Here is an 11,311-nt window from a genome sequence, read left to right as displayed (position 1 = left end):
CTTCGTGATCATCGAATTTCATTGCAAAGAGTTAGTGCACAATAAAGTTATATTTTCATTCTTAACTTCTCCTGCTTTACTATCTCGATTTACATATTGAATCCAAAAGATTTTTACCAGAGGAAGGCAATTTGTCTCCTCTCGCAATGAAAATATTCAACGCGTTTCGGCAAATTTCTTATGCCACTGCATTTTACAAGATTCCATGACAGAGAGATTTATATATATGAAGAAGATCACACGAGAAGAAAAGATAGAGGCCCACGCTTTATATTGTACATATGAAGATAAAATGTTGAAATTCTACCATCAATGATATCAAAACATTAATTCGTACTCCAATAAAGTGGTTTTGAAGGTTAAGCAGGACTGGAATATTTTTATTCTTATTAGTCCCTGCCATCTCGCAATGGCCAGGGACTATAGCAATCGAAAATTGTGAGATAGCATTAGTTCTAGCTGGTCATTTTCATGCATAACCTAACTTTATCCAAACTCTGTAAGCATCACTGTGTAGTTTTATAAGGTTATCTGTTTAATCATCTTATTTAGCCTCTTCCCGAGGTGGGAAGGCTATAAGTACCTAAAATCATATCATATATTAGTATGTTCCTGTCGCATTTTTGAGAATTTTTGAGAGAGGTAAACTAATTCTAGTATTAGTTTAAAGCATTAAATGTTATGGATATCCACTAGTGCATGTAACTATATTATCCACCACTACACCGCCACTGCATCTATCCCTGCCACCACTTCGTTTACACCTAAACATGTGTCATATATGTGTCGTACATTCAAAAGTTGACAACACTGCGTCAAACACATGGCTAACAGGTTAACAAGTAGGATAGCAGGAAGGCAGAAGCCAAGCATAATAGGAAGGCAAAAACCAGGCAGGCATAACAGGAAGGCAGAAACCTAGTTAGCATAATAGGAAGGCAGAAACCAGGCAGACGGTTAGCATAACAGGAAAGCAGAAACCAGGCAGACGGTTAGCACATAACATGTCATCTATCAAAGGCGTTTCCTTGGCACAACATCATAGTGCATCAGTGAATCAGCAGGGAATGACATCTCCTGTTAGAGGATCTCCATTAACATCCTTCAAACTGCATCAACGCCGTGACCCTAGTGGGAGAACTGTGAAAGGCATTTTAGTAAATAAGGACTTTCAGCAACCTCAGTCACTTGCAAACTTGCAATCTGAGCAGCAAAATCAAGTGTCATATGCACAAAAAGGTATGCAACATTCTAGGTGTCTTGCTATTTGATTAATCTGAAATACTAGTCTAATTTTCTCAGCAGTTCCCTAATGACTAATCAATGAGATTTCTCTGATATAAATACTAAACAATTTTTAGATGAGAAGCTGGCTACAATTGATTTGCATGTTGTTGCAAATATAGCTGAAAAACATGATAGACGGATGAGGAATAAGGACAGGCCTGATCGCCCCGTTTGGACTCCTCGTCGACGCTCTGATGGAGCTTTCGGTGCAGATGAATCTCAGCCATATATTTCTTTTGACTGCACACAGTTGTCATCCAATGTGGTAGTGCCCATAAACTGAATATGTGATTTTTTTACCAAATATGTGATTTAGACAACTCTGCTTTGCTTTTTTTCTGATTTCCCTGAAATCTTTAGCATTTAATTGCCCTTCGCTTAAAACATCACTAGACTTCTTGACCTGTGGCAAAGATCCTTTGTTGTCCGCTAAATTTAGCCGTCTTTTTGCTCTAACAACCTCATCATTGGGCTTGAGATCCTTACCTTGTTTGAAAAACTTCGGAGTGGAAATCTCGTCGACGGAATGCAATCTTTTCCTCGGCTTATCTTTCTCTTGTTTAACGGCGAGAAGTCCATAGAGCACCAACTCCAAATCACGGAAAATGGCGTCCCTGGACCGAAATTGCTCGATCGAGAGCCGATTTGCCTCAAAATTGAGCCTTCTCTTGATTCTGGGGTTGTTGAGTCCGTTCTTGGCAGGATTACGATGCAGAACAATTGTTTTCGTCTCCATTTTGGGGCTTCCTCTATTGTTACTGCAATAATCTGAACTGTAACCTTCCTCTAAGCAAGAACTAGTTAGCTTACAGCCAAGCTAACCTTTTTTCCACCGCCTACTACCGAGATGATTTGAGCTCTTTATCGATAAATTTAAAAGCTCTCAGATGTGACTCCTTCCATATGGCAAACATTTGTGATTCATCCTTGCAAGAACCAGAATCATATTTTAATTTGCTTTCACTCTCTTTGTCAGGATCCTCCAACAAGTCCCCCTCGGGAAAGCTAGATTCCTCTTAAATAAGCTCGTGCCATTGATCTATTAGTGTTGAAGGTAATGAGTCTCACTGCCACAGAGAACGAGTCCTTCACCTCCCTGCTGCCTCAGAGCATTGATCTCCTGTCTCAGGTCTCGCTATGACGCCTGCGTTACCCAACATATGTTTTACACAGGCCAACACATGTAGTGTATGCAGCAAGTCTAGAGTGTATGATAATGGCACACACAAGCACATGGCTTGCATGCAATGCACATGGTAAGGGAGAGAGAAAGTGGCTGGTCCTCATAAGTTGTCCAATACTAACGGACTTTTATAATGACTTTAAGTTTGGTTCCGTTTATGACTATCCAACATTCGAAGTAATGTTGTATCTCTCCCTCAAAGTGTTGTTATGATATTATATGTTATAACGCATTAGATATCTTTTTACTCATTGCTATATTGCCATATTAAGTTGCAGAGCATCTCTTTGGCGTTCTATATATTATGAAGAAAATAATTGTTTTATAAATTTTTATTTTGATATTAAACATGAATCTTAAACTTCTAATAAATAATAATAATTAGTGTCTTAGCTTAATGTCTCACTTGACATTGTTGAATTTGCAAATGAAAATTAATTAACTAGAAAAGCAATGTCTTGATTTCTATGGTTTTATCCTTAATCAAAATTCACTACAGACTTACAAGTTAAGATCAACAGTCATCTCATTTCGTTTCATCGACTTGGAATTCACTAAATATGTGTTGATTTTAGGTAGAGGCAGATCAAATACACATTGTGAAGCGCACTGCGTTAAGAAATGGACTTTTCCTCTCTTTGCCACGCGAGTGCAGTTTAAGTTACCAACTCTCCTCTGCGTAAAAAGAGCAGAAAGAAGACATGGACCAGTATAAATTTATACATAAACTCGGGGAGGGAACATATGGGAATGTCGTCAAGGCGAATGAGAGGGAAACTGGTCAGATTGTGGCTATCAAGAAAAGTCATGCATATATTATGGAGGAAGGAATTCCTACCAGTTCTTTTAGAGAAATCACAACTCTCAATATGCTCTCTTGTTGTAAACACATTATCAAGTACGAATATATTTCTAATTTTCACAGGGCAGTTCATATCGCTGCTTTTCTGTTCTATCAGTCTACAACAGATGATGCGCTAAAATGCTAAAAGAAATCTCTGCACCGCTCTTTTATTTTTTTATATATGCCGTAGTTTGCTGGCTGTGGAGATCGAACGGATTGAAGGTCGAAATATTTCTCTCTACTTGGTGTTTGAATATCAAAACATGTAGTGCAATGTCAAAACTTATATATCAAAGGCTTCTTGCCTCAGTCTTCTGTCACCCTGACTCCAAGGAAATAAGAAATCTAATGCTGGCTGGAAAGAATCACTCGTTATCCAGGACCAGGAACCAGGTCTCTTCTACTGGCCTAATGAGCAGGCCTAATTTGTGATTGAGTTAGTGTTTGCTAGGGGTACTAGGTCTTTAGCGGTAATGTCAGTCGCTAACTCAACCCTTCCTCAGCCTGTTTGAGTTCCTCCAGCTTAGGGTAAGGACTAGCTGCCCCACAACGCCTCTTGTTTTTCTTTAGCAATACTTATTTTCGTTGTTTATGGGGAATGGTGCAAAAACGAATTTGTAATGTTCATGTTTAAAATTTATGGTAACTTTAATATTTTATATAATAGTAATTATTTATTCATTGATGTGAGTTGTAATATTATAATTTAATTATAATGTACTTTTTGTGGTTTAGGTTTAAAATTTATTGTATTTTTAATATTTTATATGATTATTTATTTTTATTTTTTGCGTGTAAGTTTGGTAGATCTTTTTTATTCATTTTCAACAAAAATAAGTAGGTTCTACATCCATATCTATTTGGTTAAGTGGCCTCACCCTGCCTACTGGGAAACCAGGTTTGCTCGCCACCTTACTGCATTATAAGCCATCCAAAAACAAAAGAGTATATATCATAGCTATATAGGCATGATTGTCCTTAATTCTCCTAGTCACAAGATAACTAAGACAAAACATAAAAGTTTGCAAATCATTCATTTATACATAGAAAAATGTAAAATGCTAAACTATGCAAGTCATGCTACTACTCGTCGGACGAATCCACGGGTGTTGGGTCTTTTGCATAGGTTGTTGAATCTGGAATTGAATGAGATGAATTTCCTTGTGAATTTCTTAGAATTCTGTTCAGTCTTGGAAGGTCCAGGAGAGGAAGCCTCCAAGGCTCTAGCCACAATATTCTTCATCAACCAATAAAAATAATCAATTTATTTATATTGAGAGGAATAGCCTCTTGAATGTCCATGGTTTGGCACAAGATCCTACCATTCCTCCATATCTAGATTCGTTCTTTCTGCCTGTTGATTTAAGTCAACTTTCCACTCAAAAATTAGTTGGCGAATTTGAGGTTGAGTATTGGCATGGTAGGCTTAAGAAGCTTCCTGAGTTAGAAATGAGGTGGACCTATGACCCCATCCCCTAGCTGGATGTGGCTGGGGTCGGATTCCTCCTCGCCTCTGAACACTACCCTAATTCCTCCTGCGGACTCCCCTTACCGAGTTACCTCTACTAGAAAAAAAACACATCATTCTAGAGCTTTCCCAACCACAATGGTAATGGAATAACATGAAATCAAAAGTCAAGACTGTTAACTCAGGGAGACAACCTAGCTTAGGGTCCTGGTGCAAACATTGGGAGTTTGAATCTGTATAATTGTAACAATATAATACAACATGACTATGAGCATGAAGACTGTAAACCATATATTTCCCCATGATAATGAATTGGGTTTGTTGAAACAGACCTTTCAAAGCATCCCATGGCTCCCCTAGCGTTCTTGGAGCAAGACCAAGTGTCCATTCGGGAGTTTCCTTTCTGAGGATTCCCCTTTTCATATGAGGCAATAGGTACATAAAAAAAACTAAATAATAGACAAAATCCCCCATGCAAGAAGTGTAGACCGAATTCCATTGTTCAAACCAAAAATGCATGCACATCCTAGAAAGCAAAATTCCATAATAGACATAGATACTTGTATTATATTCAGACAACCCATCACAATAAACTATTCTTGCCTCCCTAATTTCATGAAAGGTTTCCTTTTTGACTCAAGACATCGTCTCAAAGGCACACCTGCAGCCAGGTATTAGAGAGTAGAGAATCTCAGGGATAAGGGCATGAATGAAACACACAGAGTTAACATACTATAGTTGTCGTCCACTAGGAAGAGGGTGAAGTCATATGCACCTCAAACTCCACTCCCATTTAATGTCTATCATGCACTTTGCCACCTTGCACTTGAACACGAGTGTGTGAAGGCCAGCAATCGACTGCCCACTGTCCTTTCGCATTACTCGTCTAGCCATGGCACAAATCCCATTAGTGCCCAGTTATCGTCTCTCACCCCAACCAAGGAGATTATTTATTCATTTAAATATATAGATGTGATTTGTAATATTATATTTTAATGTTTTAATTATAACGTTCACAATAAAATTTGGTTATTACATTGAGCAAGATATGATAGAGGTCCACACTTTGTCTCGCTAGATATGAAGATAAAATGCTAAATTTTGTGGTATCAAGACATTATTATGTACTAGATTTGAATATTTTTTCCTATTTTTGTCTTTTGCAATATTTAACTCTCTTTGTGCCTTTTATGTTTAAAAAATTATATATTATTTATTTATTTGAATTTTAACATTTTAAGTAAAAAATAAAAATCAAAAATTTATTATTACTATAATTTATCTAACAAAGGAATTTGTAATTAGGGAATTGGTAATCTACCACCGAGTCATTGCAAATGCAACTAGGTCATCACCAATTAAACTGCCGGAAAAAATATTATTTATTATTAAAATAAATAAATTAGAATTTAACTAACATATTTTTTTATATAATATGCATACACAATGTGAAATATCACAGTTAAATAAATTATAATGTCGCTACTCATAACTAATTTGACAATTTTTGATATATATATATATATATATATATATATATATATATATATATATATATATATATATATATATATATATATATATATATATTGATGGGATTTGACAATTTTTGTCTCATTCATATATATAGTTAATAGGAAAGACTAGGCGGCATCTAGCAACACTTATTATTCAATGCTTTTAGAAATGATAGCATTCCATCTTTCAAAGTAACATTTTTTTTTTTTTCCTAAATTTTATTTATTGATTTAATTTTCTTTTTTAAATCAATGTTAAAATGTTATAAAAATTAGCCATCTTCCTAAATTTTCATTATTTTTAATTAATTTTTTTTATTTTAAATCAATTCCTTAATTTATAGTATATCAGTTTTATTAGATATTCCCCTAAACAATATTATTATTACTTTTTAATATTATTTATATTTTTATAATATTATTAATCCTCTTTTATTTATTTAATGTCTTTTAATTTAATTTTACTAGTTAATATTTGGAGACTGAAATAGGATTAAACCATTAATTTGAATATTATATATATAATATTCATTAATAGGGTTATAATGGGTTATAAAAATTAATTATTTTATTATAACTTCTTGTTTTATAATATTATTTTATCAAAATAAAAAATTAAAAAAAATAAATTATTTAATTTATTTCCCTTAACTTTTTTTTGGGTTAAAACCTTTACTAATCTCTGCCCTTAGTCAAACTAGTTGTTACTCACTAACCGCTAATTAACAGCTCTCTACATCTATTTATTACATTGCCTGGATTTGGTTCCTCATCTTATCCTAAAGATGAACCACACTGGCTGGCTAGAGCTAGCTAGAATCCATGAGAATATCTCTTCTGTGATTTTTTCCGAAAAATACTGTTAAAAATAATATTATAATAATATTATTAATCTCTCATATATTATCTTTGTAAATTTTAGGAAATAAAATTTTTTGGAAAAATTGTATAGAGACACTACATTGTTCAATATTTAATGAACAATTGACCCATCTTCAAGGATAGTAAATTTGAAAATTTGATCTTCATAAACTATAAATTTGAAAATTCATAATTAAGGAGTACCCACCCTTATTTCTAATTTATTATTAATTTAATTTTCATAGACTGTAAATTTGAAAATAAAAGACCCACCCTTATTTCTAATTTATTAATTTATTATTAATTTGATCCTCATAAACTCTAAATTTGAAAATTCATGATTAAGAATTACCCACCTATTTCTAATTTATTGTTTTCAAACTTTTCGTCTTTAATAAAGTATCAAAATTTTCATTCCAAAATTATTCATGATTATTCTCTTCTTTAATCCTTCTAAAAATAATTTTTTAATTACTTAAAAAAAACTATTAGTTTCCATTTAACGAATTTAGGCTTTTGTGATCCATATCAATTTTGAGAAGAATCTTCGGCGAAAAATCACATAGAGATATTTTAGTCAAGGCGCTTTGAACCAACCAGTGTGGTTCATAGTCAAGACAAGTTGAATGAGCAGAACTTGCTATGCAATATAAATAGATCAGGGATAATATCCCATGGCCAAATTTTGAGATCAGGTAACGGCTAAAAAGATAACAGCTAGATTTGACCAGGAAACGGCTAGCTAGACTATGAAGGGCATAATTGACTAAATAAGAAAAATCAATTATTATTTTCCTTATAAACATAAATGAATAATTTTATAATTATAAATATATGTTAGAATAAACAAGTTAATATATTATAATCATAAAATAATTCACGTAATAGAAATAAGTTAATTACATTTTAAATCAAATGTAAGTTAAAGGGACATTTAATTCTTAATTTAAATTAAGTAAGTACATGAAAGAATTAATTAGTTATCTAATAATTTATAAATATTAGTTAGTTGTAAAAGTTCAAATAGAATATAGTTAATTCTACCATAAGCTTAAAGGACATATTTTTATGAATATATATTAAAATAAAAGGATTAGTTTTAAATTCAAAGTCAAAGCGAAATTACAATATTAATTAATAGTTTATTAAGGGGTAAAAAATAGTTGAAAAAAAAAAAAAGAGTTTATTAAGGAGTAAAAAATAGTTGAAAAAAAAAGAGTTTTGAAAAAAAAAAATCCCATCTCCTTGATGTCTTCATTGAGAGTGGTTATAGTAGATACATGGGTCAGAAGGCTTTCCGGAAAGCTACCAAGAATTCTCTTGTTAAAAGGGAATTGAAGGAGCGGATTCCTGGTGTCCATCTTTCGTTTGTTTAAGGGACAACTGATAAGATTGCAAGGATTCTCAAGATTCATTGAAGGAGCGGATTCCTGGTGTCCATCTTTCGTTTGTTTAAGGGACAACTGATAAGATTGCAAGGATTCTCAAGATTCATAGTGTCCCTGTAATCTTTAGGCCCCTTAACACCATTCGTATGTCCCTCAGATCAGCGAAGGATCCTATCGACCCTAAAGATATGAAAGGGGTATATATGATCCCTTGTTCCTGTGGGACCCCCTATATTGGTGAGACGGGTCGTTCCATCAATCAAAGGATCAGTGAGCACATAGCTGACCTCAAGCATAGGAGATCAAAGTCTTCCGCTTTAGCTGAGCATGTGGAAAAAACCAATCATCATGTTTGTATTGAGGAGGCTAGTGTCATTGCTAGAGTTTCGCAGTTCCATCATCAGAAATTCAGAGAAGCTCTTGAGATTGAAAAGAGACCGAGTAATCTCAATAGAGAGGATGGCTGGAAAATTAGTAGGTGTTGGGTCCCAGCTCTCTCTTCCTAGTCGCTTTCTTCCTGGTCTTTTAGATAATTTTTTAGAATATTTTCCATTATTTTTTCTAGTTATTTATTTATTTTTATTTTTATTTATTTATTTATTTAATTATTATTATTATTTTATTTTTTTAAATATTATTTTATTCTAATTTTTTTTTTAAATTAAATATCTTCCATTTTAATTTTTAATTTTATATAATTAATTTTATTTTTATTTTATTTTATTTATTTATTTATTTATTTTGTTTTATTTTATTATTATTTTAATTAATTTATATATATATATATATATATATTATTTTTATTTGTTTATTTATTTATTTCAACTAACTTAACCTCTCAAATAAAATATTATATACATATTTTTAATTAGTTAGGTATTCCTTTATATATTTTTAGTTATACGATCTATTCTATTATTTATAATTTCCATAAAATAGTCAATATTTTTAACTATTTATTAACTCATGAACCAATTTAATTAAAGTTAATTTATGATGATGATGATGATGATGATGGTTAAAGTCCACTGAGACCAAATAATGGTCTATCGGACCTAAAGAAACAAATTATCTATTTTGATTTAAGATTTTATTCCTATGCTCAAAAAGCTTGGAGAGAAGCCTCCCCAGCTCACTATAATTTTTACATCATATACTTATAAATCATATAAAGCTAAGGTCCCTTATTTTATCTTCTGGTTTGTTTGACCCGGTCCCTAGTCAAATTTAACCATTACCCTTGTAGCCATTGGAGGCTTTGCTCCTACTATTTAGCAAGCAAAGATGGATTTGATTTTTCAACTTGTCCTGACGATGAACCACACTCCTTGATTCGAAAGGTGTCCACAAATGATTTATCTTGTGATTTACGCCGAAAAAATTCTCTCAAACTTGATATGGATCAGAGAAACCTCAATTCAACAAATAAATAAATAAATAAAAATAAAATTAAAAATTAAAAAAAATAAATAAACAAATTAAATAAATAAATAAATAAAATAAAAATTTTAATTTGATAGTCAGTTTTAGAAAATTCAAGAATAATATATATATATATATATATATATATATATATATATATATATATATATATATATATATATATATATATATATATATATATATATATATATCTATATATATATTAAAAATAAAAAATAAAAAATACCCAAGGGAGAAAACGACTAGGAGAAGAGGTCTAGGACCCAGCAACTACTGATCTTCCAACCATCTTCTCTATTGAGATTGTTCGACATTTTTTCAATCTCAAGGCTTCCCTAAATTTCCGGTGATGGAATTGCGACACTCTAGCAATCACGGGAGAAGTTTTTATCGAAAAAAAAGAAGATCGGTTGCAAGTTTCGAACTTGAGACCATCTATCGTCATGTATCAAATCTTCGTCAAGGGTTTGGATGGCAGAACAAAATGCCTGCAGTTGTCTGCACCCCACCTCGCGGTCTCGGATCTGAAGGACAGGCTCTTCGATCTGATTAAAGTCCCTCCGCAGTTTCAGAGGCTCGTTACGGGCACCCGCCAGATCGCCGATGATGCCCTTCTGGTCGCCGCCCGCGACGGCCTGTACCCACAAGTCCATCTCCTCCTCCGCCTGAGAGGGGGCAAAGGGGGTTTCGGCTCTCTTCTGAGGGGCGCCGCCACCAAGGCCGGCCAGAAGAAGACCAGCAATTTCGATGCATGCCGCGACATGAGCGGAAGGAGGCTCCGCCAAGTGAACGCCGAGAAGAAACTGGAGGAGTGGAAGGTGGACGCACAGGAGAGGCAGCTCGAGAAGATTGCGGAGGATTATCTGAAGAAGCAGGCGAAGATTCTGAAGAAGAGTGACCCTCGCACCGACGAGGGCGCCAGGGATGTGGAGAAGTACAGAACCGAAGCTTCCAGGGCCATGGAGGCCGTCGAGTCCGCGGTCAAAGATGGACTGCAGGAGGCCCTCAAGCTTCAACAGAATGAGAAGGGGAAGAAGATCGAAGATCCACAACCTGTCGTCGCCAAGCGAGCTAAATCATGGATCTGAGACAAACTGTACAGGCAAGAAATCAGTCCAGACCTGCAAATCCAAACCTATGATGCGGTCGTGTGGAGGGAGAGAACCCTGAACGCAGACGATTTACAAGGTACTATTACTGTGGTAAGGGCAATTTCGTCTTCTCCTTCCTACATACCCAATCTTTCCCAAGATGCAACTGCAGGGTTAATGCAAAGAACTGGATCGGGCATCCCACCCACGGCAGGTTATCAGTTGCTCA

At 34.0% G+C, this 11,311-nt stretch overlaps 2 protein-coding genes across 3 annotated transcripts; both read left to right on the top strand.

Annotated features, from left to right (window-relative positions):
* Positions 1–1,011: 1,011 nt before the first annotated feature.
* On the top strand, positions 1,012–1,626 carry LOC149189254 (regulator of nonsense transcripts UPF3-like). Of its 2 annotated transcripts, none has more exons than XM_089413174.1 (2): positions 1,012–1,239; positions 1,362–1,626. In XM_089413174.1, exons 1-2 carry the CDS (start codon positions 1,068–1,070, stop codon positions 1,568–1,570), a joined length of 381 nt encoding a protein of 126 aa, XP_089269300.1. In that variant the 5' UTR covers positions 1,012–1,067; the 3' UTR covers positions 1,571–1,626. The 2 variants fall into 2 exon arrangements, with proteins under 2 accessions (XP_089269300.1, XP_089269301.1); XM_089413175.1 differs by having other exon boundaries at positions 1,407–1,605.
* An 8,789-nt stretch (positions 1,627–10,415) lies between these two features.
* On the top strand, positions 10,416–11,079 carry LOC149189253 (uncharacterized). The gene has a single exon (XM_089410167.1). It carries the CDS (start codon positions 10,435–10,437, stop codon positions 11,077–11,079), a length of 645 nt encoding a protein of 214 aa, XP_089266293.1. The 5' UTR covers positions 10,416–10,434.
* Positions 11,080–11,311: the final 232 nt, after the last annotated feature.

This window comes from Pinus tabuliformis, chromosome 3_1 (genome assembly GCF_031772625.1).
Source record: "Pinus tabuliformis cultivar Carrire ecotype Pingquan chromosome 3_1, CPIR1, whole genome shotgun sequence".
In the NCBI taxonomy this organism is placed as follows: Eukaryota; Viridiplantae; Streptophyta; class Pinopsida; order Pinales; family Pinaceae; genus Pinus; species Pinus tabuliformis.
Note: the sequence above shows the minus strand (reverse complement) of the source record. Positions and strands in the feature narration are given on the sequence as shown.

Bases quoted from the DNA above. Each gene is read 5' to 3' on its own strand.
- LOC149189254 (XM_089413174.1), top strand. From the start codon at position 1,068: ATGACATCTCCTGTTAGAGGATCTCCATTAACATCCTTCAAACTGCAT. The intron at 1,240-1,361 runs GTATGCAACATT...AACAATTTTTAG, and splicing joins AGTGTCATATGCACAAAAAG to ATGAGAAGCTGGCTACAATT.
- LOC149189253 (XM_089410167.1), top strand. From the start codon at position 10,435: ATGTATCAAATCTTCGTCAAGGGTTTGGATGGCAGAACAAAATGCCTG.